At 44.3% G+C, this 27837-nt stretch overlaps 1 protein-coding gene across 5 annotated transcripts in view; it reads right to left on the bottom strand.

The window, feature by feature from the left end:
• Window positions 1-27837, bottom strand: part of DNAH9 (dynein axonemal heavy chain 9) — a 287208-nt gene that overhangs the window by 85443 nt on the left and 173928 nt on the right. For all 5 annotated transcript variants that reach the window (XM_070389508.1, XM_070389511.1, XM_070389509.1 and 2 more), the window contains 4 exons: window positions 16736-16878; window positions 15571-15732; window positions 15192-15425; window positions 1008-1268 (listed from right to left, as the gene is read on the bottom strand). In XM_070389508.1, the coding sequence (XP_070245609.1) occupies window positions 1008-1268; window positions 15192-15425; window positions 15571-15732; window positions 16736-16878 (800 nt within the window). The remainder of the gene's footprint in view (window positions 1-1007; window positions 1269-15191; window positions 15426-15570; window positions 15733-16735; window positions 16879-27837) is intronic.

The following is a 27837-nucleotide window of genomic DNA, read 5'->3' as shown; positions in this document are numbered from 1 at the left end:
AGAAAGTTAGTGTGAAAACTATAAAAGGAAGAAGTACTACCCACAGGCACCTCTCAACACACAGAGTATCTTTAAAGGGAGCCAAAATAAAGCTCCCAATGAACACATCTCAAGAGCCACGCTTGTTCCAGTAAAAGGTCATGTGTATGAGCTGAATTTAGTTGACACACAGTTACATGTTGTCAACAACTGAGGACTTGCCAAGTTTGATTTCATAGATTTTTTTCTCTTACTTTGGAGACATCTTACTTTAGTCTCATATCTTAAACATTTTCATAGGGCCTTACAAGGCCTGCATGCATGTGCGTGCTAAGTCGCTTTAGTCATGTCCAACTCTGTTCTACCCCATGGACTGTAGCCTGCCAGGCTCCTCTGTCCATGGGATTCTCCAGGTAAGAATACTGGAGTGGGTTGCCATGCTCCAGGAGATCTTCCCAATCCAGGGATCAAACTGAAGTCTCTTACATGTCTTGCATTGGGGTGGGTTCTTTACCACTAGCGCCAACTGGGAAGCTTTGACTCAAGGTTTGAACCCAGCTCTCCTGCATTAGAGGCAGATTCTTTACCACCTGAGCCACCAGGGAAGCCCGTAAGAGGCCTATGTGTCCTATAGCACAGAAGAAGTAAAATGACCATGGACTGCATAGCCATAAGGTCTCTGGGCTTGCATTTTGAAGATGTGAGTTCAACATTGAGGTCTGTGACTCTGGGCTCTGGCTTTCTCATCAGTGAAGTGAGGAGGCTGGACAGTTGGCCCCTCCTGTCCCGATAAGTTCGGGACTCACACCTCTGGGATTTCGCTGGCAGCCTGTGCATCCTGACATATATTCAGCGTAGGTAAACGTCTGCCTGCTCAATGAATAAGCCAGTGGCAGCTGGTCCCAGCCCAGCCCTCTGGACTGTGCCCTTGTGTCCCTCGGAACGCCAGCGTGGTGGGCTGCCTTTGGGTCGGAGGAGAGGCTGCTCCTCCCCAGAGGGATAAGCCAGCACACACACGTTCCTCCTACCTTGTTGAGGGTGTTGAGGGCCGCCTGGGCTGCTGTGAGCGCTGGCTCTGCCTTGGCCAGGTCTTCTTCACAGTCCTTTTGCTTCTGCTGCACCTCCAGCATGATGAGGGCCACCTTCTGCTCCTCCTCATCGGCAATGGCTTTCTCTCTGCTCACCTTGTCCGACTCCACACCCACCACCTGAATCAGCTTGTCGGCATCTTCATTCTTCTGCCTCAGCTCCACTTCCTGGGTGGCCAGCTTGGCTTTCAGCTCATCCACCTGCAGCAGAAAAGTGGCAGGTTTTTTCCGATGGAACCATGGTGGGGTCTGACCCTGCAGGGCAGGGAAGAACACCAGCTCCTGATGCAAAGGTGCAAAGCTGAGCTCTCAGCTGGGACCAAGCTCCCTGACCTGGGAAAGGAAAGGTGCCCTGGCCACCCTCTTCCTCTCTCCTCTGCAGCAAATGTGGTGGGAGATTCTAAGCAACGGAGGCTGTGAACTTTCTTTCTCCTTGATGCCTAAATGACACAGCTGGCTTCTCACTGACGTTGGTGTCTGTGTCTTGTAAAAACCTCACAGGCCTAATATAACACTTTGCACATAGTAGGGCTTTAATAAGCAACAATTATCCTTTAATTGAATTTGGCCAGTCTGGAATGCACTGAGGATTTAGCAAACTATAAAAAGTGAGTGTCCACTGGGTATCATGTAAGATGGAATATATGAACAGACAGTGGCCAGACCATAAAAGCAGAACTCTGACCTAGAACCTACAACAACCTGCCCAGGAGACCAGCCCATTATCTACAGCAACCAGCTGAGAAAGCCAGCCTGCCACAAGTCAGACTGAAATGGAACAGGACCCTGTGTCCTTGCCCCTGCAATGTCCTCAGCCTGCCTCTTGTTGGTGGAAAAACTAGCCAAAAATAGATTCAATCAGAGAAGTGAGAACATGCACGAACAAAGGAAAACAGCTGAGGGAAACCAAATAATAATAACGTAGTCATTAAACATATTCAAGAACATTTGGTTCCTCCTCAAGGGCTATAGATAATATTCTGAGCCATATCCTGTGTAGATACAGAAACCCCTACCAGGTGAAGAAGTCAACTATATAACGACCAGACTGTAGCCATGACGTAAGCTGCCATAATTCTGAGAACTGGCCTCAAGGAAATGGGAATGAACTGACCTTGGAATTGAATACCTAATAATGATGACCAATTTCAAGTTGACTGTCAGAGCTGTGCTGTTTCTGCATGTAGCCCTCTTCCTCAGTCTACAAAACCTCTTGCCCACTGACTTACCGGGTAGGGGAGTCAGCCTTTGGACATATATCCGCTCTCCCCACCAGCTTCTAGCATCCAAATTTAGCAGATTTTCCTTTCCATCAACCTGACCTCTTTACTGGCTTTTGAGCAGCCAGCGACTGGACCTTGGTTTGGCAACAAGTCTACTGTCTAAGTAACAGTCCATGAAGACAGGCAATAACCTCTATAAGAATCAGTTCAAAATGGCCAGGACTTGATTAATAACTGACAACTTTCTTAATTTTATCCCAATGAAGGACCAGAAATGAGAGAAATTCAAACACCCACCCCTAAACAAGATGCCCAGCTTCTGATCTGCCCTCCTCTGCCTCCCAATGGCCGACAGCCTCCATCTGGGAATGCTTTTCTTCCAACTATTTAGCTTTCCCATTCCTCTGCCTGCTTTTGTGTCTCTTGTTATTGTTGCTCAGTCGCTAAATCGTGTCTGACTCTTTGTGACCCCATGGACTGTAGCTTGCCAGGCTCCTCGGTCCATGAGATTTCCCAGGCAAGAATACTGGAGTGGGTTGCCATTTCCTTCTCCAGGGGATCTTCCCAACCCAGGGACTGAACTTGTGTCTCCTGCATTGTCAGGCAGAGTCTTCACTGCTGAGCCACCAGGGAGACCTGTTACTGTCTCTACCAAAGCGCAAATGATGGTGGCTGACTGCCCTGCTAGAGTGAGCTCTGAATAAAGAGCCTTTGCTCGTCCTCCTTTAGTTGGACTTCATCTATTCCCACAGTCCTTTCAAGAAGTAGATGACCAGGTTGAAGTGCAACAGCATGGATTCCGATGGTCCAGACCAGCTGCGTTCTCCGCCCACCTCTATGTCCATGTGCATCTGGGGACGATGTTGGAGTGGTGGGAACTCTGGCTCCTAGGAATCCTATGTTCCCAGTCAGCTGGGAAGAGGTGAATGGCTTTCTATGTGCTCAGTAGGGGGTGATGGTTCTCAGAATGTGGTCCTCAGATCCCAGGAGGTGGTACCCAGCATCAGCACCACCTGGGAAATGCAAAGTTTGGGGCTTCCCCAGTGGTCCAGTGGTAAAGAACCCACCTGTCACAGCACGGGACACGGGTCCCATCCCTGATCCAGGAGAAGCCCACATGCTCGGAGCCACTAAACCTGTGTGCCGCAACCACAGAGCCCATGTGCTGCAACTACTGAGGCCCACGTGCCCTGGAGCCTGTGCTCTGCAACAAGAGGAGCTACCACGATGAGAAGCCTGCTCACTGCAGCTAGAGAAAGCCCACATGCAGCAGTGAAGACCCAGCACAGCCAATAAATAAATAAATAAAATCTTGGAAAAAAAGGGATCAAGTTCTCTGGTCCACTCTGGACCTACTGAATTAGAAATTCTGGTGGTGGGGCCCTGCAATCTGTGTTTTAATAGGTCCTCTGGGTGAATCTGATGCCCACCTAGGTTTGAGAATCACTGGCCTAACTCAAGGCCTGTTCGTATGCAAAGAGAAGACTCAGATCTGTTTATTTCTGGAAAGTAAAAAAAAAAAAAAAAGTCAATTGTATTTGCAATATGGCGGATAAACTTTACATTCCAGGATGACCCCTTGTCTCTCATTTTTCTGAAGTCTATTTTATGCAACCACCAAAGATTACTTCAGAGCTCCTGGAACATGTCAAACAGATTCAAGTGCTGCAAATATAAAACGGGGGCTTAGACGTTGCTGATAATTCCCTTTTCATGGCAGATCAAAAGAAAAGAAAATGAAGGCAGAAGAAAAAAAGAATGTGCTTTAATTTTGTGTATTCATAGAAATCGGAGACTTTGCTTAACCTCAGATGGAGGCCTGCTCCCTAGAACGGGTCCTGTATTCTTGTGTTGGAAGGTTAATCCCTTTCCCTCTCCCATTGTTCAGCTGCAGAGTAATTTCTACAAGGACAAAGATGCAATTGTAAATCAAAATGATTGAACCACATAATCACTCCAGTCAGCAAACACACCAGTAACTTTGTGTTCCTTTCCAAATCTTGAGAGATTTGAGAAAATTGAAGTGGGTCTTTTTTGTTGTTGTTATTGTTGTTTGTTTTATGGCTTGCAGATTTGCCTTATGACCTCAGGCCCCGGGTAAGTAATCACCAGTGCTGTGGATAGAAGCTTTATAACTCTTAAGCTGTGACACGGAGTGACACGAGGGGCCAGCCAGCCAGAAAGAAGTAGGCTGTAGCTGCTCAGTCACTCAGTCGCGTCCAGCTCTTTGCGACCCCACTGACTGAAGCCCACCAGGCTCCTCTGTCCGTGGGGTTTCCCAGGCAAGAATACTGGAGTGGGTAGCCATTTCCTATTCCAGGGGATCTTCCTGATCCAGGGATTGAACCCATGTCTCCTGTGTCTCCTGCACTGGCAGGCAGGTTCTTTACCACCGAGCCACCTGGGAAGCTCATCAGATGTAGGCTACCAACAAGGCAGAACTCAAGGTCATCTGATGGCTCTTCTTCAGTAGAACAGGACATTGAAGTAAGTGACTTAAATATTTTCTCTTCCCTTTCCCCCTTATTCATAGCATTCAGGCTGCACTCTGGGTTTCTTGTCACCTAGACACTCCCACACTTGGATAGGAAGATCAAGAGGGGAGGTGTTACCAACACTGATGAGACCCTCTCCCCACGAGTATCGACCATCGATGCTGACTCTTGGAGGTGGGGGGACGCTGACTGAGTCCAGCAAGGGTAAGATGGTGGTGGGAGACCCTCCCTTCTTCAAGGTCCAGGCACATGATTCAGAGAGGTTCACAGAGAGGTCCCCAGAGCTCCAGAAGGTGGAGAAGGAATCCAGAATAATCAGTCACAAATAACACTCCATCGAAAGTTGGAGGCCTAGAGATAGCTTCCTTCTTGACTCGGAATCCATGGAGTCACCAAACACTTTCTATTTTTTATCAAAATTAAGATTTAATGATTTACATAACTTAATTCTGGGGCTATACTGGCTTCAGATACAGCTTCATCCTAGAACACAGACGACACCATGTCTCTCAACATCATTGTACTTTAAAGTGAATATACTTTTAGTCAGTGACTCCCGTCAGGATGGCAAGGTGATGGCCAAGAACTTGGGATTATATCCTCATACCTCCAACCACAGAAACTAAAGGAAGAAAAGAATCTTAGAATTAGTATCAGTATGCCTGAGTCAGTCACTTGAGGTCATGGGTCCATACCTGAAAGATACTCAAGACCAAATGTCTCTGAGACCTATGCCTACGTTACAAATCCAATCCTAGAGCCAGGGATGAAGTCAAAACTTCCAACAGTTTCTGATGTGAAATTGGACTTCAAGCAGGCTTTCCTCTTAGATACAGATGTTTTCTGTCTAGAGTAGACATCTGTTAGGTTTGCCTGCCTAACAATAATAATTATATAACAACTAATAATAATATAAAAACTATGTTCTGGTAACACAACTTGGTTTTCTTTTAGAGACCTTGCCTTTTAAGTCCTTGTATTTTGGGTGGGGCTGACTTTGATGGTTGTCATGGATCCTGGCTTGGCCAATGAAAGGGTCCACATTATAGATTGGCTCAATATGGGCGAACCAAAGCCTTAAAAAGCTCTCTCAGAGCCAGCCCAGGAACTGGGCTGAAAATACTGGAAAAGAAGGAAAGCAAGGACTTCCCTGACAGTCCAGTGGTTAAGAATCCACCTTCCAATGCAGGGGACAAGGGTTCGATCCCTGGTCAGGGAACTAAGACCCCACATGCCTCTGAGAAACTAAGCCAGCCCACCACAACTAGAGAAGCCTGAGAGCAGCAACAAACACCCAGAGCAGCCAAAAAATACAATAAATAAGGAGTAAAACAGACAGAATACTTGTCTGAGGTTTCAGAGCCATGGGGATTGCCTGCCTGAACAAGGACATCTGGTGAACATCTAACTCCAGTCCTATCCATGTTAAACCCTATCCCTCGCTTTTCAGGGATATGAATTCATCCACTCCTTTTTGTTTCGTCTAATCAACTTCAGTTGGATTTTGGTTAGTTGCCATCAAAAGGGTTCTGATAAACATCTAATGTAATCTCAAAATTTTCTTTCCTATTCTCCCTCCCTCCCCTCCTTCACTTTCCACTTTTTTTCTTTTCATTGGGTGAATTTGAGTTAGTTTTCTTTTTCACTTGCAAACAAAAACGTCTTGACAAATACATCATCATAAATGTTAACTGTCAACTCCAGGTGACAGTTATTGAGGTTATTTTAAACCCCAGGATAAATTGAATTTAAAAGTTTCCAAGTTATACATATACATGTATTCATTCTCCCCCAAACTCCCCTCTCATCCAGGCTGCCACATAACACCGAGCAGAGTTCCCTATGCTACACAGTAGGTCCTTGTAGGTTACCCATTTTAAATATAGCTGGGTGTACAAGACCATCCGAAACTCCCTAACTATCCTTTCCCCTATCCTTCATGCTGGCAACTGGCTGAGTCTCTTTACTGTTCACCTAAAACTATCACACATTGTTAATCAGGTATACTGTAATATAAAATAAAAAGTTAAATAAAATATTTTAAAAAAATAAAGGTTTCCAGGTAGATAGATTTGTGGATTAAATCCAACAGTCCCTTTTTCTCGTGATCGCACCTGAGTTAAACACAGAATTGAGGTTGTTAGTGAGAGGAGTGAGACCCCAGGCAGGGCGGGGGGCTCTGATTGTGTCAAGACAGGGAACTGACTGCCCTCCAAAGACTGAGTTTTTAACATGATATGACCAACTCAACCTGAAATGCAAGGTTAAGAGGTTTCTACTCTTAAAGGAAAAAAGATGGATCCAGGGCCAAGTTAAATTCAGCTACTGAAAAAAAAAGTTATATTCTGACTAGCTGAGTCAAAGCATGAAATTACAAGTCTAAAGTCTGTTTAACTTTAGGTTACCACCCAATTGTTAATTATTGTCATTACTACTACTTCTAATACTACTCGTTGCTGTTGAGTCATTAAGCTGTGTCTGATTCTTTGCAACCGCATGGACTGTAGTCCACCAGGTTCCTCTGTCCAAGGGGCTTTTCAGGCAAGAGTACTGGAATTGGTTGCAATTTCCTTCTCCAGGGGATCTTCCTGATCCAGGGGTTGAACTGTCTCCTACATTGGCAGGTGGGTTCTTTCCCCTGAGTCACCTGGGAAGTAACTGCTAAGCAAATCTGGAAATCTGCCTGAGTCCAAGCTGTGAGATCCATTTAGCTTACTCCTACCAGATTATGTGCACCAAAAGCTGTGATAATCAAGCAGAAGATACTACAGAATATATTAATAATTAAAGTCATCATTCTTTTACCAAGGTTATGGTGAGATATACTTCAGTCCTTTTCTATCAAAGGAATAGTTCCAGATGAAGGGTTTATATCAGAGTTAGGCACCTCAGATCATTCCATTCAAAAGACCCATTCGCCATCCCCTCTCTGTTTGTAGGTGATTTTTGAACCTGTTCATTCATTTGCCTATCTATCAATCTACTTATCTATCATCTACCTAGCTATTCATTTATAGATCACCTACTCTGTGCCAATAAATCTTGATTTCTACCCTTGATGGACTAATAGCAGTATTTCACGTGTATGCAAGAGAAGAAACGTAAGAATGAATTCATGACAGTGTAAATCAACCATACTTCAATTTTTTTAAAAAGGATGAAAAATTCAAGGGACATAGAGAAGGGAAGGTACACTGCTCAGAGCTTAGAGAGGGCTTGTGGGCAGGCGGGTAGGAAACTTTTTTAGGTCCTGACACTGATAAGTTGACAAGGTAGGGACATATGTGAAGACACAGAGATGTGAACAAGCCATGGAGAGAGAGAGAGATATTTGGGGAGAACTTCAAATAGTGCTGTTGGACTTCAGGGTGCAGTGTGATCAAAAAGAGGAAGAAGAGAATGGAGTTATAAGCAATTTTAAAAGTTCTAGAAAAGTTTAGAGAATCTGAATGGCCATGTCTAAGATCATTAAGGCTTACTCAAGTGAATACTCAGACTTGAGGTCTGAACAAAGATGATCACTTCTCTTGCACACATCGTGAAATACTGCTGTTAGTCCTTCTAAGAGCAGGACACAGGTTGGTCTGAAGCTGTGCTGCCTAGTTTGGCAGCCACCAGCCACACGTGGTTAATAACCACTTAAAACGTACTTTAAAATATAACATTCTACTTGGTCTCTCTGCTTAGTCTCTCTGACTGTATTCTTGCAGCATTCCAGGCAGAAAGCATTTAAAACATGGCTTGTCTCAACTGAGATGCCCTGTAAGTGTAATTGTATACATGAACTTTTAAAGCCTTATAGAAAAAAAGGGGAAAATATTTTATGAGCAATTTTTTTAAACAACATTTTTCTTACATTGATTACATGTTAAAATGATAATATTTTGAATATACTGGGTTAAATAAAATGCTATTAAATTATGTGATATTATATACTATTAAATATATGATTAAAATAAAATAAAATCCACTTCTTTTATACTTTTTTTGATGCAGCTACTAGAAAATTCAAATTTGGACTTCTTTGGGGGGCTGTATTGCACAGCTTGTGGGATCTTAGTTCCCCAACCAGGAGTTGGACCCTGGGCCCACAACAGTGAAAGCACTGAGTCTTAACCACTGGACCACCAGGGAATTCCCTAGAAAATTTAGGTTTGTGACTATGACTTGCAGGCTATTTCTATTGGGTAGTGCTGGTATAGAGTGCTGCCAGAATGCAGTTAGGGAGACTAGGTAGAATGCTATTAATTCATTAAACAAATATTTACTGAGTACCTGCTCCATCCAGGCACTGTTTTAGGTGCTTGGAATACATCAGCAAACAAAACAGACAAGGATCCCTTTTCTTATAGAGCTTGAATCCAACAGGTGGAGACAGACAGCAAAATATAAACATAAGTAAATCATATAATATGTTGTTGCCGTTGTTTAGTCACTAAGTTGTATCCGACTCTTTGTGACCCCATAGACTGCAGCCTGCCAGGCTCCTCTTTCCATAATTTCCCAGGTAAGAATCCTGCCATTTCCTTTTCCAGGGGATCTTCCTGACCCAGGGATTAAATCTGTGTCTCTTGCATTGGCGGGGAGATTCTTTACCACTGAGCCACCAGGGAAGCCCATGGAACATGTTTGTTGTTGTTTAGTCGCTAAGTTGTGTCTGTTTATTTGCGACCCCATGGACTCTAACCCACCAGGCTTCTGCGTCCATGGGATTTCCCAGGCAAGATACTGGAGTGGGTTGCCGTTTGGGTAAATCCTATGGGGGAAAGGTACAGTAGAGCAGAATAAGGGGCTCAGGAATGGTGTGGGGGCTGCAATTTTAAATGAGATCATAGGGTAGGACTCCTTGAGAAGGTGACATTGAAATAAAGAACTGAAGCAGATGAGAGACGAAGCCTTGGGGATGTTAGAGGGAAGAACATTCCAGGGAGGGGAACAGCTGGTGCCACGGCCTGGAATGTCTGAGGAAAGGACAGAGATGCAGCGAGGTTTAAGGGGGCATGCCTCGGGGACGGGGCAGTAGGAGATGAGATCTGAAGAGTTAACAGGACAGGGCTGGGAAGGAGACTCAGTGTAAAGAGGGAAGTAGGGGCTACTTCAGGCTGTGGAGCAAAAAAGTGACATATCTATGCTTTAAATTGATCGCGCTGGGACTTCCTTGGTGGTCCAGTGGCTGAGAATCTGTCTGCTAATGCAGGTGACACGGGTTCGATCCCTGGTCTAGGAAGATTCCACATGCCGCAGGGCAGCTAAGCCAAGGTGCCACAACTAATGAGCATGCATTCTAGAGCCTAGGAGCTGCAGCTACCGAGCCTGCATGCCCGAGAGCCCGTGTCCCACGATGAGAGAAGACACCGCAGTGAGGGGCCAAGCACCCCAACTAGAGAGTCGCCCCTACTCACTTCAACTAGAGAAAGCTCGCCCAAGAGCCCGTGTTCCATGATAAGAGAAGACACCACAATGAGGGGCCAAGCACCCCAACTAGAGAGTCGCCTCTACTCACTGAAACTAGAAAAAGCTCGCATGCAGCAACGAAGACCCAATGCAGCCAAAAATAAACAAATAAATAAATCGATCACTCTGGCTGCTCAGCTGATGACAGACTATTAGAGGGAAGCAGACAAACTAGTGAAAGGGTATCGTGGCTGCCCAGGAGAAAAGGTGTCAGTGGCTCAGAGCAGGGTGGTAGCAAGAGGTGCAAGGCAACGGCATTCTGGGCATCTCTGCAGCTAGAGCCAACTGTGATTTTCTGATGCGCCAGATGTGGATAGTGAGAGAAAGAGAGACGTGAGCAGGGTCGGGGGTGACTTTGAAGACTTTGGCTGAAACGAGAGGATGTGGGTGAAGTGGGTTTGGGGTGGGTAAGACACCTGAAGGTTCAGTTTATTGAAATAATCCAGGTAAGACGTGTCTAAATAGGGGACACAGTGAAAGGCATGCCCCTGAGAGGTACTTGGAAAATCTGCAGAAGCTGTTAAGGCTTAAATGTGGGCAGTGAGGGAAGAGGAGGTGTATAAAATAACACTGCAGTTTCTGGGCTAGGTAACTGGGTAGATAGACATATTATTCATTGAAGCAGAGAAAATAGAAGGAGAAGAACAGACAGGGGAGGACATGGGAGGATGCCAGGACATGGGAGGACTCCCCACTGATGGTGGGCAGAGAGAGCTGGATTCACCTAATGGTATAATCAGGCCTCTTCATATTAAAGAGACTGCTTAAAGCAGGAGAACAGACTGTCTTTATCGTCTGCTCAGACACCCAGGGTTGGTACAAGACAGAACACTGGGTGCTGCTCTGTGAACGTCCCATTGATGGTTCCCCAGCAACGGTCTTCTGTGTAGGATGATCAGCAATTCCCAGAGGAGAGATGGGTGTTTTGCAGAACAGGGGTGAGTGGGGATACAGGATGTTCTGAGGGCACTGTAGGTGGGGCGGGGGGAGACAGGAAGAGGAAGAGGTGAGACATGGTGAAACAAATCTGGTAGTACTGCATTCTGGGAGTCTATCTTACTCTGTTTTCTAGAGGCTCTGAGATGGAGAGAATAACAAAGTAACTGGGGTGAGAAGACACTACCTTACTGCAACAAAGGTATGACCAAGTAAGCTGCTGGGGACACTGTGTACCTCAAGCTGCTTTGAACTGTAGCTCTAAGAAGGAGTTTTGGTTACAAGAACATAGTAGAAAAAGAGTAGCATCGCAGATAATTGTCACATACCATTTGTTGACAAACACTGAGTTTGAATAGATCTCATCATGCCTGGAGGTAAACAAAGGGGTAAGAAGGTCTTCACGTAAATACAGAACAAGGGAAGGAATAGTATCTAGAAGACTAAGAGGAACAATGCAACTGAAAAACGACCCATGACTGGATTTAGAGAAGACATCAAGAAAGCTGTTTGGCATCCTCAGTAGAATGGTTCCTGTGATAGACGGTTGCAGAAAAATAGGCTGAAATACAAAAGCAATGTTAGAAAGGGGAAAGGATGAGATGAGGAAGGTCTGTGGGGATACTGAAAATGTAGTAGCATAATTAAAGTCTTCACTGGAGGCGTAAGAAGCAGAAGCAATATTGCCCACAATTAGATTAGTATCATTGAGGATAAACTTCCTAGAATGTAGAGGAAAAGGCCAAAGGGAAGGAAAGCAATGAGGGAGAAGCCAATAGACATGAAGTGCAAAGAACCCATCCACTTCATCACTGCTCCTGCAGGAAAGGCCCGACCAGATGAGCGAAACCTCATCACAGGAGGAAAACTTCCTGAGCGGAAAAATCCTGTGTGTATAGATTGCAAGGGCTGACTGCATCCCACTGAATAAACTGCAATCCTTTAGATGTATTGTGTATATGAATCGAGAAAGTGAAGTGGAGGGCTTCCCTGGTGGCTCAGTGGTTAAGAATCCACCTGAAAATGCAGGGGACACAGGTTTGATCCCTGGTCTGAGAAGATCTCATGTGCCTTAGAGCAACTAAGCCCGTGCGACACAACTACTGAGCCTGAGCTCTGGAGCCCTCGCTCTGCAACAAGAGAAGCCATGGCAGTGAGAAGCCCGTGCATCACAATTAGAGAAAGCCTGTGCACAGCAGTGAAGACCCAGTGCAACCAAAAATAAATAGATAAATAAGTACAAATTTAAAAATAAAAATTAAAAAAGTTAAAAAAAAATTAAGTAAAGAAAAAAAAAAGTGGAGAAAAAGGACAAGTCAGGAGGAAGTTCAACAGAGCTATTCTGAAGGCAGAGTTCTAAAAAAAATGACAGTAAATGAAAGACTCAGAAATCTGCAGAAACATGCCATGCTCAAGAATTAAATTGATTACAATGCTAGTTTAATTGTGCAAATGCGTGAAATTCCACCACCTTAATGAGAGGCTGGGTCTGCTGCTGGTAAACAGAGAACAAAGAAGGGCCATCAAGGGCCCAGCAGTATCTGATGGGTATGAGCAGGGCAGAGGAGGTGCCCGAGTCGTCCACAGTTCTCCAACAGTAAAGTAACTGAAATGGACTTGTTCCATTTGGAAGAGTAAGTAGAAAAATAAAACAAGGACAGGATGACAGGGGCCTTCTTCCGAGGTGTAACCACTTAGGATCGTAGAGGAACACGCATGACATGAGACAGGGTTTGTTTAAGGAATTCGGTTCCAAAGGCTCTTTGATAGAGAACATCGTAAGATGCAAGAAATCAAAGAAAACTGGCCCAACCCTGCAACCACTGCTCCCAGCCATTCAACTGTTTGGATTTTTGAAGATGAAGAGACTGTGGGTAGGAGACTAAAAGAAAGTAGAGGAAAACGAACATGTGATAAAGAAAAAAAGGGAGTATTTCCAGGGATTTTGGTATCTGTGAGAGGGAACCTCCCAAACTGAAGCTGAGGGTGTGTACTTCCACCAAGAGCGAGCTCAGCCCGGGCTCATGGTGAGGCAGGAAAGACAGGACCAGGCATTTAGGCAGAGTCAGTGTCACCTGGAGAAGACTCTTGAGAGTCCCTCGGGCTGCAAGGAGATCAAACCAGTCAATCCCAAAGGAAATCAACCCTGAATACTCACTGGAAGGACTGATGCTGAAGCTGAAACTCCAACACTTTGGTGACCTGATGTGAAGAACCAGCTCATTGGAAAAGACCCTGATGCTGGGAAAGATTGAGGGCAGGAGGAGAAGGGGATGGCAGAGGATGAGATGGTTGGATGGCATCACTGACTCAGTGGACATGAGTTTGAGCAAACTCCGGGAGATAGTGAAGGACAGGGAAGCCTGGTGTGCTGCGGTCCATGGGGTCACAAAGAGTCGGGCACAGCCTAGCGACTGAACAACAACAACGTCACCTCTTTGTTTTGCTTTTAATGAGGCCATGATGCTTGGAGAAGTGGCATCTAAAACAGAAACCTTGGAGCATCTGAGCAAGGAAATCGACCATGAAAACTGTGGCTGCTGCTAAGTCACTTCAGTCGTGTCCGACTCTGTGTGACCCCATAGACGGCAGCCCATCAGGTTTCCCTGGTCCCTGGGATTCTCCAGGCAAGAACACTGGAGTGGGTTGCCATTTCCTTCTCCAATGCATGAAAGTGAAAAGTGAAAGTGAAGTCGCTCAGTCATGTCCGACCCTCAGCGACCCCATGGACTGCAGCCTACCAGGCTTCTCCGTCCATGGGATTTTCCAGGCAAGAGTACTGGAGTGGGGTGCCATTGCATTCTCCTGAAAACTGTGGAACACATGCAAATAAAAATGTAGGACAAGAATAAAGAAGCAGACATGGAGAATGGATTTGTGGACTCAGTAGGGGATGAATTTGTGGACACAGTGGGGGACACAGGAGAGTCTGGGACGAATTGAGAGAGTAGCATTGACGTGTAACCACTACCACGTGTGAAACAGATAGCTAGTGGGAAGCTGCTGTCTAGCACAGGGGGCTCAGTTCGGTGCCCCCTGATGATCTGAGGGCTGGGATGGGGGCTGGAGTGGGAGGGAAGTTCAAGAAGGAGGAGGTATATGTATACATACAGCTGATTCACATCATTGTACAGCAAGAACTAACATGACATTGTAAAGCAATTATATTCCAATAAAAACACACACAGGTTGCTGATGACCCTGTACGACCTTCTATGTGTGGTGCTTGACTAGTACGTAGAAGTGAAGGGAAAGCATCTCTTTGAATGCAGGCATAGTGACTTCAGGAGATGAATGGACAGGACCATGGTAGCTGATGCCACCTGGTGCAATCCAGGCCACTCCTCGACCTTCCCCCAACGACTGTTCCACCCCTAATCAGAGAGACCCCACTTAGTCAAAGGGTTAAAAATAAAAGGGGGATCAACAAACCCTGCGGTGTACCCCTCACTCTGAGCATGCCTGAACTCTTATTTGAGTGTGTAGCTTCTGCTTCTGCCCTGAACAAACTGCTTCTTCGTTCTCTTTGCTCCTCAGTGTGTGTACGTGTTCTGCCTTTGTGTTCCTAGACCAGATTCTTTTGGATGAGTTGAACCAGAGTTTGGGGCTTCCCACGTGGTGCTAGTGGTACAGAACCTGCTTGCCAATGCAGGAAACATAAGGGACGCAGGTTTGCTCCCTGGGTCAGGAAGATCCCCTGGAGGAGGGTACAGCAAGCTACTCACTCCAGGATTCTTGCCTGGAGAATCCCATGGACAGAGGAGCCTGGCAGGCTACAGTCCATAGGGTCGCAAAGAGTCAGACACAACTGAAGAGACTTAGCACACAGAACAAGAGCTTGGACTTTTGATAAAGCTTTTCGGGCACCACAGGCACTGTTCTGGTGACACTGGAGCCTCTGGAGAACCGTGTGTGGTCTTCAGAGCGTGACTGTGGTCTCCGTCCTCTGGGAAGGGGCTGCCCTTCCTTCCCTCCAAGCCCACTGTGGACAGGAGGACTGGAAGGACGCTGCTTACCTGGGCAGAGGTGCTGTGGAGCTTCAGCAACCCGTTCTCCAGCCGCTCCATCTTGGACCTGAGCTCCCTCCCGTTCCTGCGCAGCAGGCTCTGGTAGAGTCTGATGAACTCTAGGAATGATTTGGGCGTTGTGTAGTTGTAGCGCTGCTCGTTGCTCAGATAGGACTGGGAGGTGTGGTTGACACTTGTGTGGACGAAAGCCATGAACTCACTAACTGATGGCTTGACTGTGGCCTAGAATCAAATGGCAGGGAATAAAGAGGTCACCTGGCCATGCTGATGGCAGGAGACTGCCCACTTGGCTCAATGGGCCAGATGGGGGACCCCTCACTCCCTGAGATGGAGAGGAGCATGAGGGGTGTCTCCTCTGCCCTCTCACCTCAACGCCTTCCGTGTTCTGCAGGAAGCGGAGGCTGACAGACTCCAGGGCCTGTTTTGGCCACTCGTGGAACCAGACGATGGCCGTGCAGTTCACGATGGCGGGGAACTTCCTGCTGCGGACCCTCAGGTTGGGCCCCACTGGGGAGAAGCAGAGAGTCACCTGAGAAGGCAGAAAGATGGGGAGAACCCAGAAGGTACTTAGAGAGATATCCACACAGCCTTGGATTGTTTATTTCCCAGGACATTAGGAGCTATATCAACAGAGACAATATCTGTAAACTCTCAGCCAGCCTTTCTAGCCAAGGGATTAGGAATATTGGGACTCAGCAATCCCCATTCCTGGGTACATAACCTGAGCAAACTGTAATTGAAAAAGACACATGCACTCCAATATTCACTGAAGCAATATTTATAATAACCAGGACATGGAAGCAACCTAGACATCCATCAACAGATGAATGGATAAAGAAGATGCGGTACACATATACAATGGGACGTTGCTCAGCCATAAAAAAGGAAATTGAGTCATTTATAGTGATGTGGGTGGACCTACTAGAGTCTGTCATTCAGAGTGAAGTAAGTCAGAAAGAGAAAAACAAATATTGTGTATTAAAGCATATATGTGGAATCTAAAAAAATGGTACTGAGGAGCCTGTGTGCTGGGCAGGAAGAGAGATGCAGACATAGAGAATGGACACATGGAGCCAGCAGGGGAAGGAGAGGAGGCGACAGAACGGGAGAGTAGCACTGATACATATCCACACCATGCATAAAACGGAGAGCTGGAGGAAGCTGCTGTCTAGCACAGGGAGCTCAGCTCTGTGCTCTGTGATGATCGAGGGCTGCAATGGGGGGTGGAGTGGGAGGGACGCTCAAGAAGGGAGAGGTATATGTATACATACAGTTGGTTCACTTCATTGTACAGCAGGAACTAACATTGGAAAGCAATTACACTCCAATCTAAAATTATTTAGCAAAAAGGAATGCTGGGAAGCAGCAGGTGAGAAGGGCATCCTCACACAGGTGCTTGGGATCAGAGGGAACTGCATCCCCATCCCCCCACTCCCAAGGTGGCCAATAAGGACTGCTGAGTCCAACATGTCCACAGAGGCTCCTGGGAGTCATCTCTTGTCCTCTGCACCCTGAGCAGCAGACCCTCGTACCTTCAGCTGCCGTCGGACTCGCTCTATGAAAAACTTCCAGCAATTTTCTCTATTGTCAACCAGACCTTGGCTCTTGACCTCATTTCTCACGTTGCTTATGATGTTTTCAACCTCATCGTCAGAGTAGAGATCTGGGATCTCTCCTAGGAAGAGTCGGAGCACAGATGCCTAATTATTATTATTATTGTTATTTTTTTTTTACCGGGTTGGCTAAGTTCTGAAAAGTAGATAAACTAGTGTTATTAGTGAGGCAGTATATAATGGACAAATATTTTTAAAGAATCTGAACTTAATATATAAAGATAAATGTATGATGATCAATTAGAAATGCAATTAGAATTGTTTCAATTAGAATTTCAATCAATTAGAAATGTTTATCTTTGAAATGCCAGGATGGTTAAGAAAAATCTGTGAGAAAAATTTACTGCATTAATGGATTAAAGAAGTAAAATAATACAATCATCAAAAAAGTTGCACAAAATTTCTGAAAACTTAGTTTGTTAGCAAACTATAAATAAATGAAATTTCTTTTAACTGGATCATAGGTATCTATAGCAGAACCAAAGCAAACATCACATCTGTCTACTAGAGAAATACTAAAATATATTTTTTTGAATCAAGAACAAGACAAGGAGGACTTCCTGGTAGTCCAGTGATTAACACTCTGTGATTGCAAAGATCAAGCCCAGGCTTGATCCCTGGTCAGAGAACTAAGATTCCACACGCCATTCAGTGCAGTAAATAAATAAATAAATTCTCACTATAGTCCTATAAAGTAGATAGTTTAAAAAAAGAGAAAACAAGACAAGCATGACTTGTCTTGTTTTCTAAGCTATTCATGTTTTCTAATCAACATTATACAAAGGTCCTAGGTTTTGTCTTCTTGGGCTCCAAAATCACTGCAAATGGGGACTGTAGTCATGAAATGAAAAGACGCTTGCCCTTGGAAGAAAAGCTATGACAAACTTAGACAGCATATTAAAAAACAGAGACCTTACTTTGCCCACAAAGGTCCATATAGCCAAAGCTATGGTTTTTCCAGTAGTCATCTCTGGATGTGAGAGTTGGACCATAAAGAAGGCTGAATGCTGAAGAATTGATGCTTTTGAACTGTGGTGTTGGAGAAGACTCTTGAGAGCCCCTTGGACTGCAAGGAGATCCAGCCAGTCCATCCTAGAGGAAATCAATCCTGAATATTCATTGGAAGGACTGATGCTGAAACTGAAACTCCAATACTTTGGCTACCTGATGCGAAGAGCTGACTCATTAGAAAAGACCCTGATGCTGGGAAAGATTGAGGGCAAGAGGAGAAGGAGGTGATAGAGGATGAGATGGTTGGATGGCATCATGGATTCAATGGACATGAGTTTGACATGGTGAAGGACAGGGAAGCCTGGCATGCTGCAGTCCCTGGGATCACAAAGAGTAGGACACGACTGAGCAACTGAACATCAAAGGCTAAAGGTCAAGGAAAACAAATAAACTGTATACAGATAGTTAAGGAAACAATAAAGCTATTATCATCAAAATATAAGTTTCCATATAGAAAATCGAAGAGAATATACACATAACAGAACTCATTAGTGTGTTAAACAAAAGCTTGCTGGATACAAAATCAACATTGGAAATAAAACGGCACTTCTGTGCTTTAGCATATAAAAAAGTTATTTTAAAAGTTACTTTAGAATACCAACAACAATCATAAGACAGGCAATAATAAATAAAGTATGCAAAATCTTGATGTGAAAACTGTAACATACTACTCAAGGGCATAAATAAAACCCAAAACAAACGTAGTGTTAATGAGTGGATGACTCAGTATTACCAATATCATAAAGATGCAATTCCAAAATAAATAAATGGGTTTCTTATCATCCTGACAATCATATTCTAAAATTTATATGGAAGAGCAAAGGGTAAAGAGCAGCAAAGATAGTTGTGAAGAACAGGATGGAGGGATTTATTTGTTCTATCAGAAATTGTTTCCTTATAAAGCTATGTTAGGCCTTCCCTGGTGACTCAGCAGTAAAGACTGCCTGCAACGCAGGAGACCCAGGTTTGATCCCTGGGTTGGGAAGATGTCCTGGAGGAGGCCATGGCAACCCACTCTAGTCCTACTGCCTAGAGAATCCCATGGACAGAGAAGCCTGGCAGGCTACAGTTCATGGGGTCATACAGAGTCAGACACGACTGAAGCAGCAGCAAAGTAATGTTAGTTAAAAACGTGAAATTGGTTCTTGGGTAAATAAATAGAACTGTGAGTGAATCACTTAGAAATGGACCCAGATGTAAACAGGAAATTTATATTCAAAATCAGTATGCTGAAAATGGATGAGCAGATCCATAAGCATGTTAGGATAACTCAATACTAATAACAAAAAATAAAATTAGAATACTGTGCAAAAATACATGCTGGGTGGATTAAAGACATGAATATGAAGTAGTAGTATTTTAAAGATGAAACACAAAAGATTATTTTTATGGTGTTGGCTAGGATGCGATTTCTGAAGCAGTACGAAAAGCATGAAACATAAAAAGACTGTTTTGCAACATTTAAAACTAAATCAGCATGACAAAGGTCAGGAGCAGACTTCGAAAAGATATTTACCAACTGTATAATGAACAAAGGTATCCAGAAAATACAGAGGCCTCCCACAAATCCATGAGAAAAAGAAAGCCCCAAAGAGCACACTACATAAAAAGGCAAGGAACAAGATGAATGGCCAATAGATACTTGAAAAGATGCTCCAGTGTCACACGTGGGAAGTGAAAGGACAAGACTGAGATTCCACTTCATACTCCCGGGCAAAAACTGGTGTGTCAGATGAACCAACTTTCCGCGAGGTTGGGAAGAAACAGCTATCTGTGTGGAAAGTAAATTTGTACAACTACACTGGAGGGCAGCTGGCAATTTTTTTTTTTTTTTTTTACTTTTCTCAGCCTCACCTCCGAGCATGTAGGACTCTAGTTCCCCGCTGTTGTTGAATTGCTAAGTCCTGTCAGACTCTACAACCCCAGGGACTGTAGCCCACCAGGCGCCTCAGTCCATGGGATTTCCCAGGCAAGAATACTGGAGTGGGATTTCCATTTCCTTCTCCAGGGGATCTTCCCAGACCAGGGATCAAACCCGTGTCTCTTACTGTCTCCTGAATCGGCAGGGGAACAGGGGGATTCTTTACCAAAGAGTCACCAGGGAAGCCTCTCTAAGTGATGGAAATTATGAATATTTGCCACCGATGCAGCTGCACTTCCTTGAACTGATGTATCTGGAGGGAACTCATGCCAACTTTTTAACAAATTTCTGGTCTTTAGAGTCTGACAACACGAATCCAGCCAGGAGTTGGGTAGTAGTTTATACTAATTAAGCTTAATTATTTAAATGGGAAAAATGAAAAAAAAAATTATCATGAAAATGATCATTTACTTTCTTCCCTTAATTGGACAAATTTGATTTAATTTCCATTCATTAAGATATTTCATAGCATGCATATAAAATAACCAGTGCTATAACTTGTCAAAATCGAGGTCTTATTAGTGGAATAATCCATTTCAGCCTGATTTGATAAAAATATGGGGTGAGAGAAAACTGCTAGAGAAATGAAATGATACTTTGCATGTGTTGGGAGTTAAGGGGACTTCCCAAGATGTGCGATACAGGAGACATTAAGAGACTCAGGTTCGATCCCTGGGTCAGGAAGATCCCCTGGAGGAGGACATGGCAACTCATTCCACCATTCTTGCCTGGAGAATCCCACGGACGGAGGAGCCTGGTAGGCTACAGTCCATGGGGTCTCAAAGGATTGGATACAACTGAAGGGACCGAGCACACACGTGCGAGAGCTGAGGAGCCCAGGAAAGTTTTAAAAAGAGAAATACTTCAATGGAAACGATGTGAGTGTACTCCTACTTTCGGGGCTGACTGCCTGCAGTGGTCTGGATTTCTTTCTCCTTTGTTCCTCTGAGAGTCTGCATTTTCTTATCTGTAAATGTGTTATATAGTCCTCCAGTGAGAACTTGGATTCCCTTTGGTGTGCATTCTTCACCTTTCTATTATTTAACATAGGTAAAATTTATGTCCTTTGGTGTTTTGTGGATAACATGCTGCGTATTTTAAAAAGTTATTTATTTTTGGCTATGCTGGGTCTTCACTGCAGCGCACGGGCTTTCTCTAGGTACAGGGAGCAGGGGCTCCTCTCCAGTTTCAGTGCCCAGGCTTCTCACTGCAGTGGCTTCTCTTGCTGTGGAGCTCTAGGTGCATGGGCTGCAGTAGCTGTGGTGCATGGGCTTAGCTACCCTTCAGCATGTGGGATCTTCCCTGAGCAGGGATCAAACCTGTGTCCCCTGCATTGCAAGGTGGATTCTTAGCCACTGAGCCATTAGGAAAGCCCTTCACGTTGGGTATTGAGGCGGTAAACTATGATTTATAGGCCAGATCTGACCCTCTGTCTCTGCCCTCAAGCTGGGCCTGGTTTTTACAATTTTTAATGGTTGATAAAATTAAAATAATAATGTTTAATGACATGAAAATTACATGATGTTCAAATTTTACTGTCCATAAATAAAGTTTTATTGGTCACAGCCATACTCCTTCATTCATATATTGTCTATGGCTATTTTCCCACTACAATGACAGAGCCGAGTATTTGTGACAGAGGCCATGTGGTCTGCAAAGCTGAAAATGTTAACCTTCTGACCCTTTATAGAAAACGTGTTTCTCTAAGGCTCACCCAGGTTTATGTGATACGTTTTTTTAAAAATTTATTTTATTGACCTGTAGTTGATTCACAATGCTGTGTTAGTTTCTGTTGTATAGCAAAGTGTTCAGCTATATATATACATACTTTCTTTTTCATATTCTCTTCAATTATGGCTTATTTCAGGATATTGAATATGGTTCTCTGCGCTGTACAGTAGGATCTTGTTATCGATTCTGTGTATAATAGTTTCCATCTGCTAATTCCAAATTCCTAGTCCATCCCTCCCCTTGCCTCCCCCCTGACAGCCAGTCTGTTCTCTATGTCTGTGGGTCTGGTTTTGTTTCGGAGATTAAGTTCATTTGTATTCTGTGATACCTTTAAGTGCCAAAATATTGAAAACACTCAGGCCATTGTCACGTGATTCCCAAAATCCCTTAAGAAGAGCACCAGATGGAATCGAGCACCTCTGAATTGGGAGCAAAGTTTGCGTTTTCAGGCTTGTTCCTCCAATTTCTCCTGACAACATTCCTGTCACTTACTGTGCGATGTAGGTAGTCATGCTGAAAGCAGGAGACTGAACTGCCAGAGGGGATTTTGTGATGTCAACAGAGGCAGAGGCTATTTAAATATTTGAAAAGTTTCCTCCTGAGACCTAAAGTTGGGAAGCCTTATTTCTGCCGCCAAGTGCAGAAAGGCTCCATGCGGTCATTAACATGTCCTGATATTTTGCAAGTCAGACTCATCATCATTTTTGTGTGGTCTAGAGAGCCCACAACTGCTCTGGGGGGAGGAGATCCTGATAGTTTAAGATGGATCTTGTCTGGAGCTTGGTGATAAAAAAAGGGCAAAGCTGAGGGTTATTCTCTGTGAACCAGTCAACTTTGCACTGGCTTAAGGTCTTTGACCCCACCCAGGAATAATATTTTTCAAAACATTTCCCTGGTTTCAAGAGAGAAAAAATAGGGGGTGTGGTGACTGTCTCAGGACCCTTGGCCCTCTGTTCTACGTGGCTGGAAACTTTCTCAAAGCACATGTCCAAAAATAATACCTAGGGATTTCCCTGGTGGTCCAGTGGTTAAGAATCTGTGCTTCCAATGCAGAAGACATGTTGGATGGGGAACTAAGATTCTACATGCTACAGGACAACTAAAATTTAGCAGAGCCAAAAAATAAAAAGTCATACATAACACGGCACACCATCCTTCTCATATTATACACTGTCGTTCAACAAATACCCCTTGAATGCTAATCATGGGCCAGGAGTTCTGTTCAGAACTGACAATATAAATGATGACAATAACAATCTTTACAGAGGGTTATAATTACACCAGCCATCTTTTACTTCCTAAGTTGAGTGGTAAGTATTTAATCCTTATATTTTGTATCTCTGGATTATTTCATAACAAAAAATGCACCAATAGCAGACATCACAGTCTCTGCCTTTCATAAGTTTGCAATGTCGGTGCAATACAGCGGTGGTGTGTGCAAGCACCGAGGGCCAGGGAAACACACAAGGGTGTTTCTCGTCCTCGAGGTGACAGTGGATTAGTGAAGATTTCCCAGAGAGATATTAGAACGCCCAAGGTAAGTCTTGTACTATGGGTAGAAGTTAATCTAGACAAAGAAGGAGAAGGGCACGAGGTTCAAAAGGAACAGTGTGGGTCAGTAAGGATGTCAGGGTACAGTAGAGTATGTTATTTCAAGGAGGTAGGAACTGCTACATTATAAGGGGCAGGTAAGCCAGCAAGGAAGGAAGGAAGCAGGTCAAAGGCAGATTTGTTTTGTTTTGCCTTTCTGTACAAGACAGCTTATCCTGCATTCACTTAGGAATTAATGAAGGAATTATGGTTTAAACAGACCTTTTTGGAAGCAGCAAGGAGAATGAATTGTAGTGGAGCTCCCTGGGATGAAGGGAGGTGAGTTAAGAAGTGTCTTCAATGTAAGCTTTTATATATAGGATGGATAAATAAGGTCCTGTTGTATAGCACAGGCGATTCCCAGGTGGCTCAGTGGTAAAGAAACTGCCTGCCACTGCAGGAGGTGCAGGAGACACTGGTTCAATCCCCGGGTCAGGAAGAGAAAATGGCAACCCACTCCAATATTCTAGCAGGAAAAATGCAGGGATAGAGGAGCCTAGTGGGCTACAGTTCATGGGGTTGCAAAGAGTCAGACATGACTGAGCATGCACACACACACTCACTGTGTAGCACAGAGAACTGTATTCAGTATCCTGTGATTAATGATAATGGAAGAATATAATATATATATATATGAAAAAATGTATATATATCTAGATCGCTAATTACCGCTGTACAGTGGTTACTAACACAACATCGTAAATCAACTATTCTGTTGTTTGTTGTTGAGTTGGTAACTCGTGTCTGACTTTTTTGAGACCCCGTGGACTGTAGCCTGCCAGGCTCCTCTGTCCGTGGGGTTTCCCAGGCAAGAATACTGGAGTGGGTAGCCCTTTCTCCCTCCAGGGCATCTTCCCAACCCAGGAAGGATCCCCTGCATTGGCAGGCAGATTCTTTACCATAGAGCCACCAGGGAAGCCCAGCTATACTTCAATAAAATAAATTAAAAAGAAAAAGATGTGTCGGCATTTGTTGAAGAAAGAGATGAAAAAAACCAGTGGTAGCCATGACAGAGAAGGATGGATTCAGAAACAGAGGTTGAAATTGGTGGCAACTGCTTACCTGTTGGGTACAGGTGGTGAGGGAGAATATAGTAATGTAGGAGAATGCACAGAGACCTGGTCTCAATGTGTATGAGGATTTAGTACTACATGAATTAAAGACAGGTTGGTTACTCAAGCATCTTTTTGCATTATCCTTTGGGCATTTTTGTTTGGCAGCTGGAGCCAACCAGGTGCTGGTTTAGATTTCCATGGCTTATGGGGTGGATGTACCTTATAAATAGATCCACTGAGAGCAGAAAGGATGTTTAGAAGACCTGGTGCGTGTTTGACAGCTTCTCTTTTGCCCTATACTTTGTCTTTGTTCCTTCCAGGGAAATTGGGTCAAATACGATTTGTATAAAACACAGATGGTCCATCAGGAAATCCAGTTCCAACTGCTCATGGGAGAAGAAGAACTCAATGCCAATATCATTACAAAAACCTCCAGACTCCACATTCTCATGGGATGTGTGCAGATCACTAATGCATCAACCCGGCATCTAATCCTAGACCACCCGGAAGACCAGGGGAATCTCTTCATGTTTTAATAGGTTGGCCAAAAAGTTCATTTGGGTTTTGCATATGATATTACAGAAATACCCAAACTAACTTTTTGACCTACTCAATATATTCCAAGAGGAGATTTGGCCCACATGTACAAAGGACAGGGATGAAGAGGCACGTGGCTTTGCAAGAGAGGGGACTCAATTGTTCATAAACTATTTCAATAGACCACATAGGGGCTACTGACTAGAACATGGACGCTTAAAAAATGATTTTTGAATATGTGAGTAGATGCAAAGTGATTTAATTTGAGCCACGGAAGAGGAGCATTAATTTTTGAGTGAACAATTAAACCTTTTGAAAAGCAAAAGGAAAATTCCAAAACAAGATCCTGAAGTAAAATGAAGTCCGAAATCTGGGAAAGTGAGGAGAGGAAAAGACACCACACCTGGTGCAGACCAGGTCTCTCAGCTGGGGCTGCAGTAGAATGGGCTTTCTGGACTGCTGGAACCTGGAGGCAGAGGTACGCTCCCAAAAAGCCAGGAAAAGATTCTATTTTCTCCATTTAGATTAAGATGGGGCCTTGCTGTGGAGGAGGCAATGGCACTCTACTCCAGTACTCTTGCCTGGAGAGTCTCATGGATGGAGGAGCCTGGTGGGCTGCAGTCCATGGGGTCAAGAAGAGTCAGACACGACTGAGTGACTTCCCTTTCACTTTTCACTTTCATGCATTGGAGAAGGAAATGGCAACCCACTCCGGTGTTCTTGCCTGGAGAATCCCATGGACGGAGGAGCCTGGTGGGCTGCCATCTATAGGGTCACACAGAGTCGGACACACCTGAAGTGACTTAGCAGCAGCAGCAGGGGCTTTGCTGATGCTGAGTTTGGTTCAAGGGCCAAGAGAGAACAAATTTTGTAGACTTTTAAAATATCTGGATTTGATGGTCCATGTACATTATTCAGGAATTATTATATAGGACAACAAGGACATAGTAGGAATTGAACTTTTCAGATTCGGCAAGGGCCAATATTTCACGCATCGTTTCACCAGCAGCTTCAAGAGCCCCGTTAAGGACTCTGGCAGCCAAAGAAAGAAACTGAAAGGCTTCATTCAGTCGGATTTGTGTCGCCACCCTGCTTCTTATACAATTATATGGCTTTTGCTAATTGAATCAGAAATTTGATTTAAACTTTAACTTTGAGCATAGGATTTCTTACTGTCAGTCTGCAACCAATCTGAGATGCAAGTGGCGTAATGATGGGTTCTGAAATGTTTGGCTAGTGTCAGAAGTGGGGTTTACCAATCAAGTGCTGAATTAAAAATACAGTTTGATCTTGGAAATGGTGTCAGGAATTCAAGGGATGAAAGAGTGAGCTAAAGAAGTGTGGGAGGAAAGCAGATAGCCCACTGAGCCCACTTTAAGTCACTGAAGAAGATGAATCACTGGAGTGTTAAATCAGTGGAATTCACTCACTGTACCTTATCCTCAGTCTAACAGGATTTATAGATAACTAGAGAGAGATGAGCTGATGACAAGATAGCCCAATGCATAGTTTTCTAGTAGTTTCCTTGCCTCTACTTGTTATCTTTTGGAAGAAAAGCTATGACAAACCTAGACAGCATATTAAAAAGCAGAGGTATTAGTTTGCCCACAATGGTCTGTATTGTCAAAGCTATGGCTTTTCCAGTAGTCATGTATGGATGTGAGAGTTAGACCATAAAGAAGGCTGAGTGGTGAAAAATTGATGCTTTTGAACTGTGGTGTTGGAGAAGACTCTTGAGAGTCCCTCTTTAGAGTTTCAAGTCCCTTGAGAGTCCCTTGCTTGAGATACAGCAAGGAGACCAAACCAGTCAATCCTATAGGAAATCAATCCTGAGTATTCATTTGAAGGACTGATGTTGAAGCTGAAGCGCCAATACGTTGGCCACCTGATGTGAAGAGCTGACTCATTAGAAAAGACCTTGATGCTGGGAAAGATCGAAGGCAGGAAGAGAAGGGGGACGGCAGAGGATGAGACGGTTGGATGGCATTATGACTCAAGGGACGTGAGTTTGAGCAAGCTCCAGGAGATGGTGAAGGACAGGGACGCCTGGCGTGCTGCGGTCCACGGGGTTGCAAACAGCTGGACACGACTGAACGACTGAGAAACAACACTATGCTATCTGGGCTTCCCAGGTGGCTCAGTGATGAAGAACCCACCTGCCAGGGCAGAGATGCAGAAGACTTGGGTTTGATCCCTGGGTCGGAAAGATACCCTGGATTAGGAAATGGCAACCCACTTCAGTATCCTTACTGGACAAATCCCATGGACAGAGGAGTCCGGTGGGCTACAGTCCATAGGGTCACAAAAAGTCAGACACTACTTGATGACTGAGCATGTACACACAGGCACTGTGTTATCCAAGAATGGAGTGGCTGCACAATCCCATAAAACTAAAAACTAAGGGGATGACAAGGCCCTGAGGAACCTCTGTAACTCTGCCTGGATTGGCAGTAAGCTAATTTCTAGTCAGAAATTATCTGACAGGGAAAATTACAACTCAGATATGCTCAATTCTCCCTGTCAAAACAGTAAGAAAAAAGGGAGGAAGATTAGAAAAGTATTACTTTTCACTGTATCTCCATATAGACATCTTTAATGCAAATCCTGTTTTTGTCTAAAAGCCATACAAAAGAAATATGAGCTTGAAATTCCATGACTTTGGAGCAGATTGACTGCAGTAAGTTTTCACTGGGCAGGGTTTCAGAAATTCATTTGACTTGAACCAAGTTGTCTTCCAAATGCAAAATTAAAAATATTTCATTGAGGAATAAAATTTCAATTAGTAAAAGTCTCCTGTCTCAGACGTTATTATAGGAGAAGGTGACCCGGCTGGACTGGAGCCAAATGAGATACAGAGTGAGTCTGCAACTTGCCTGGCATCTTCAAAGCTGTAAGTCTTGAGAAGCACAATTCAACCTTTTTGATCGTTTTAGAAATTAGACTTTAGGGCACAGCTTCAGGGTGGAAGGGCAGTTAGACCCGTATCTCATTATTTGGTAAAATAATAAAAGGTGAGGCAGTGTTGGAGCTGAAGTACTATTGTAGAAGGTGGTGGGATGTTAAGAAGACAGTATTTAAGAAAAGGACAGGGCTTCAAGGGCTTCCCTCATAGTTCAGTTGGTAAAGAATGCGCCTGCTATGCAGGAGACCCCAGTTTGATTCCAGGGCCAGGAAGA

Source organism: Bos mutus, chromosome 19, assembly GCF_027580195.1.
Source record: "Bos mutus isolate GX-2022 chromosome 19, NWIPB_WYAK_1.1, whole genome shotgun sequence".
Taxonomy (NCBI): Eukaryota; Metazoa; Chordata; class Mammalia; order Artiodactyla; family Bovidae; genus Bos; species Bos mutus.
The sequence above is the reverse complement of the archived record's forward strand: the minus strand, read 5'-3'. Positions and strand labels throughout refer to the sequence as shown.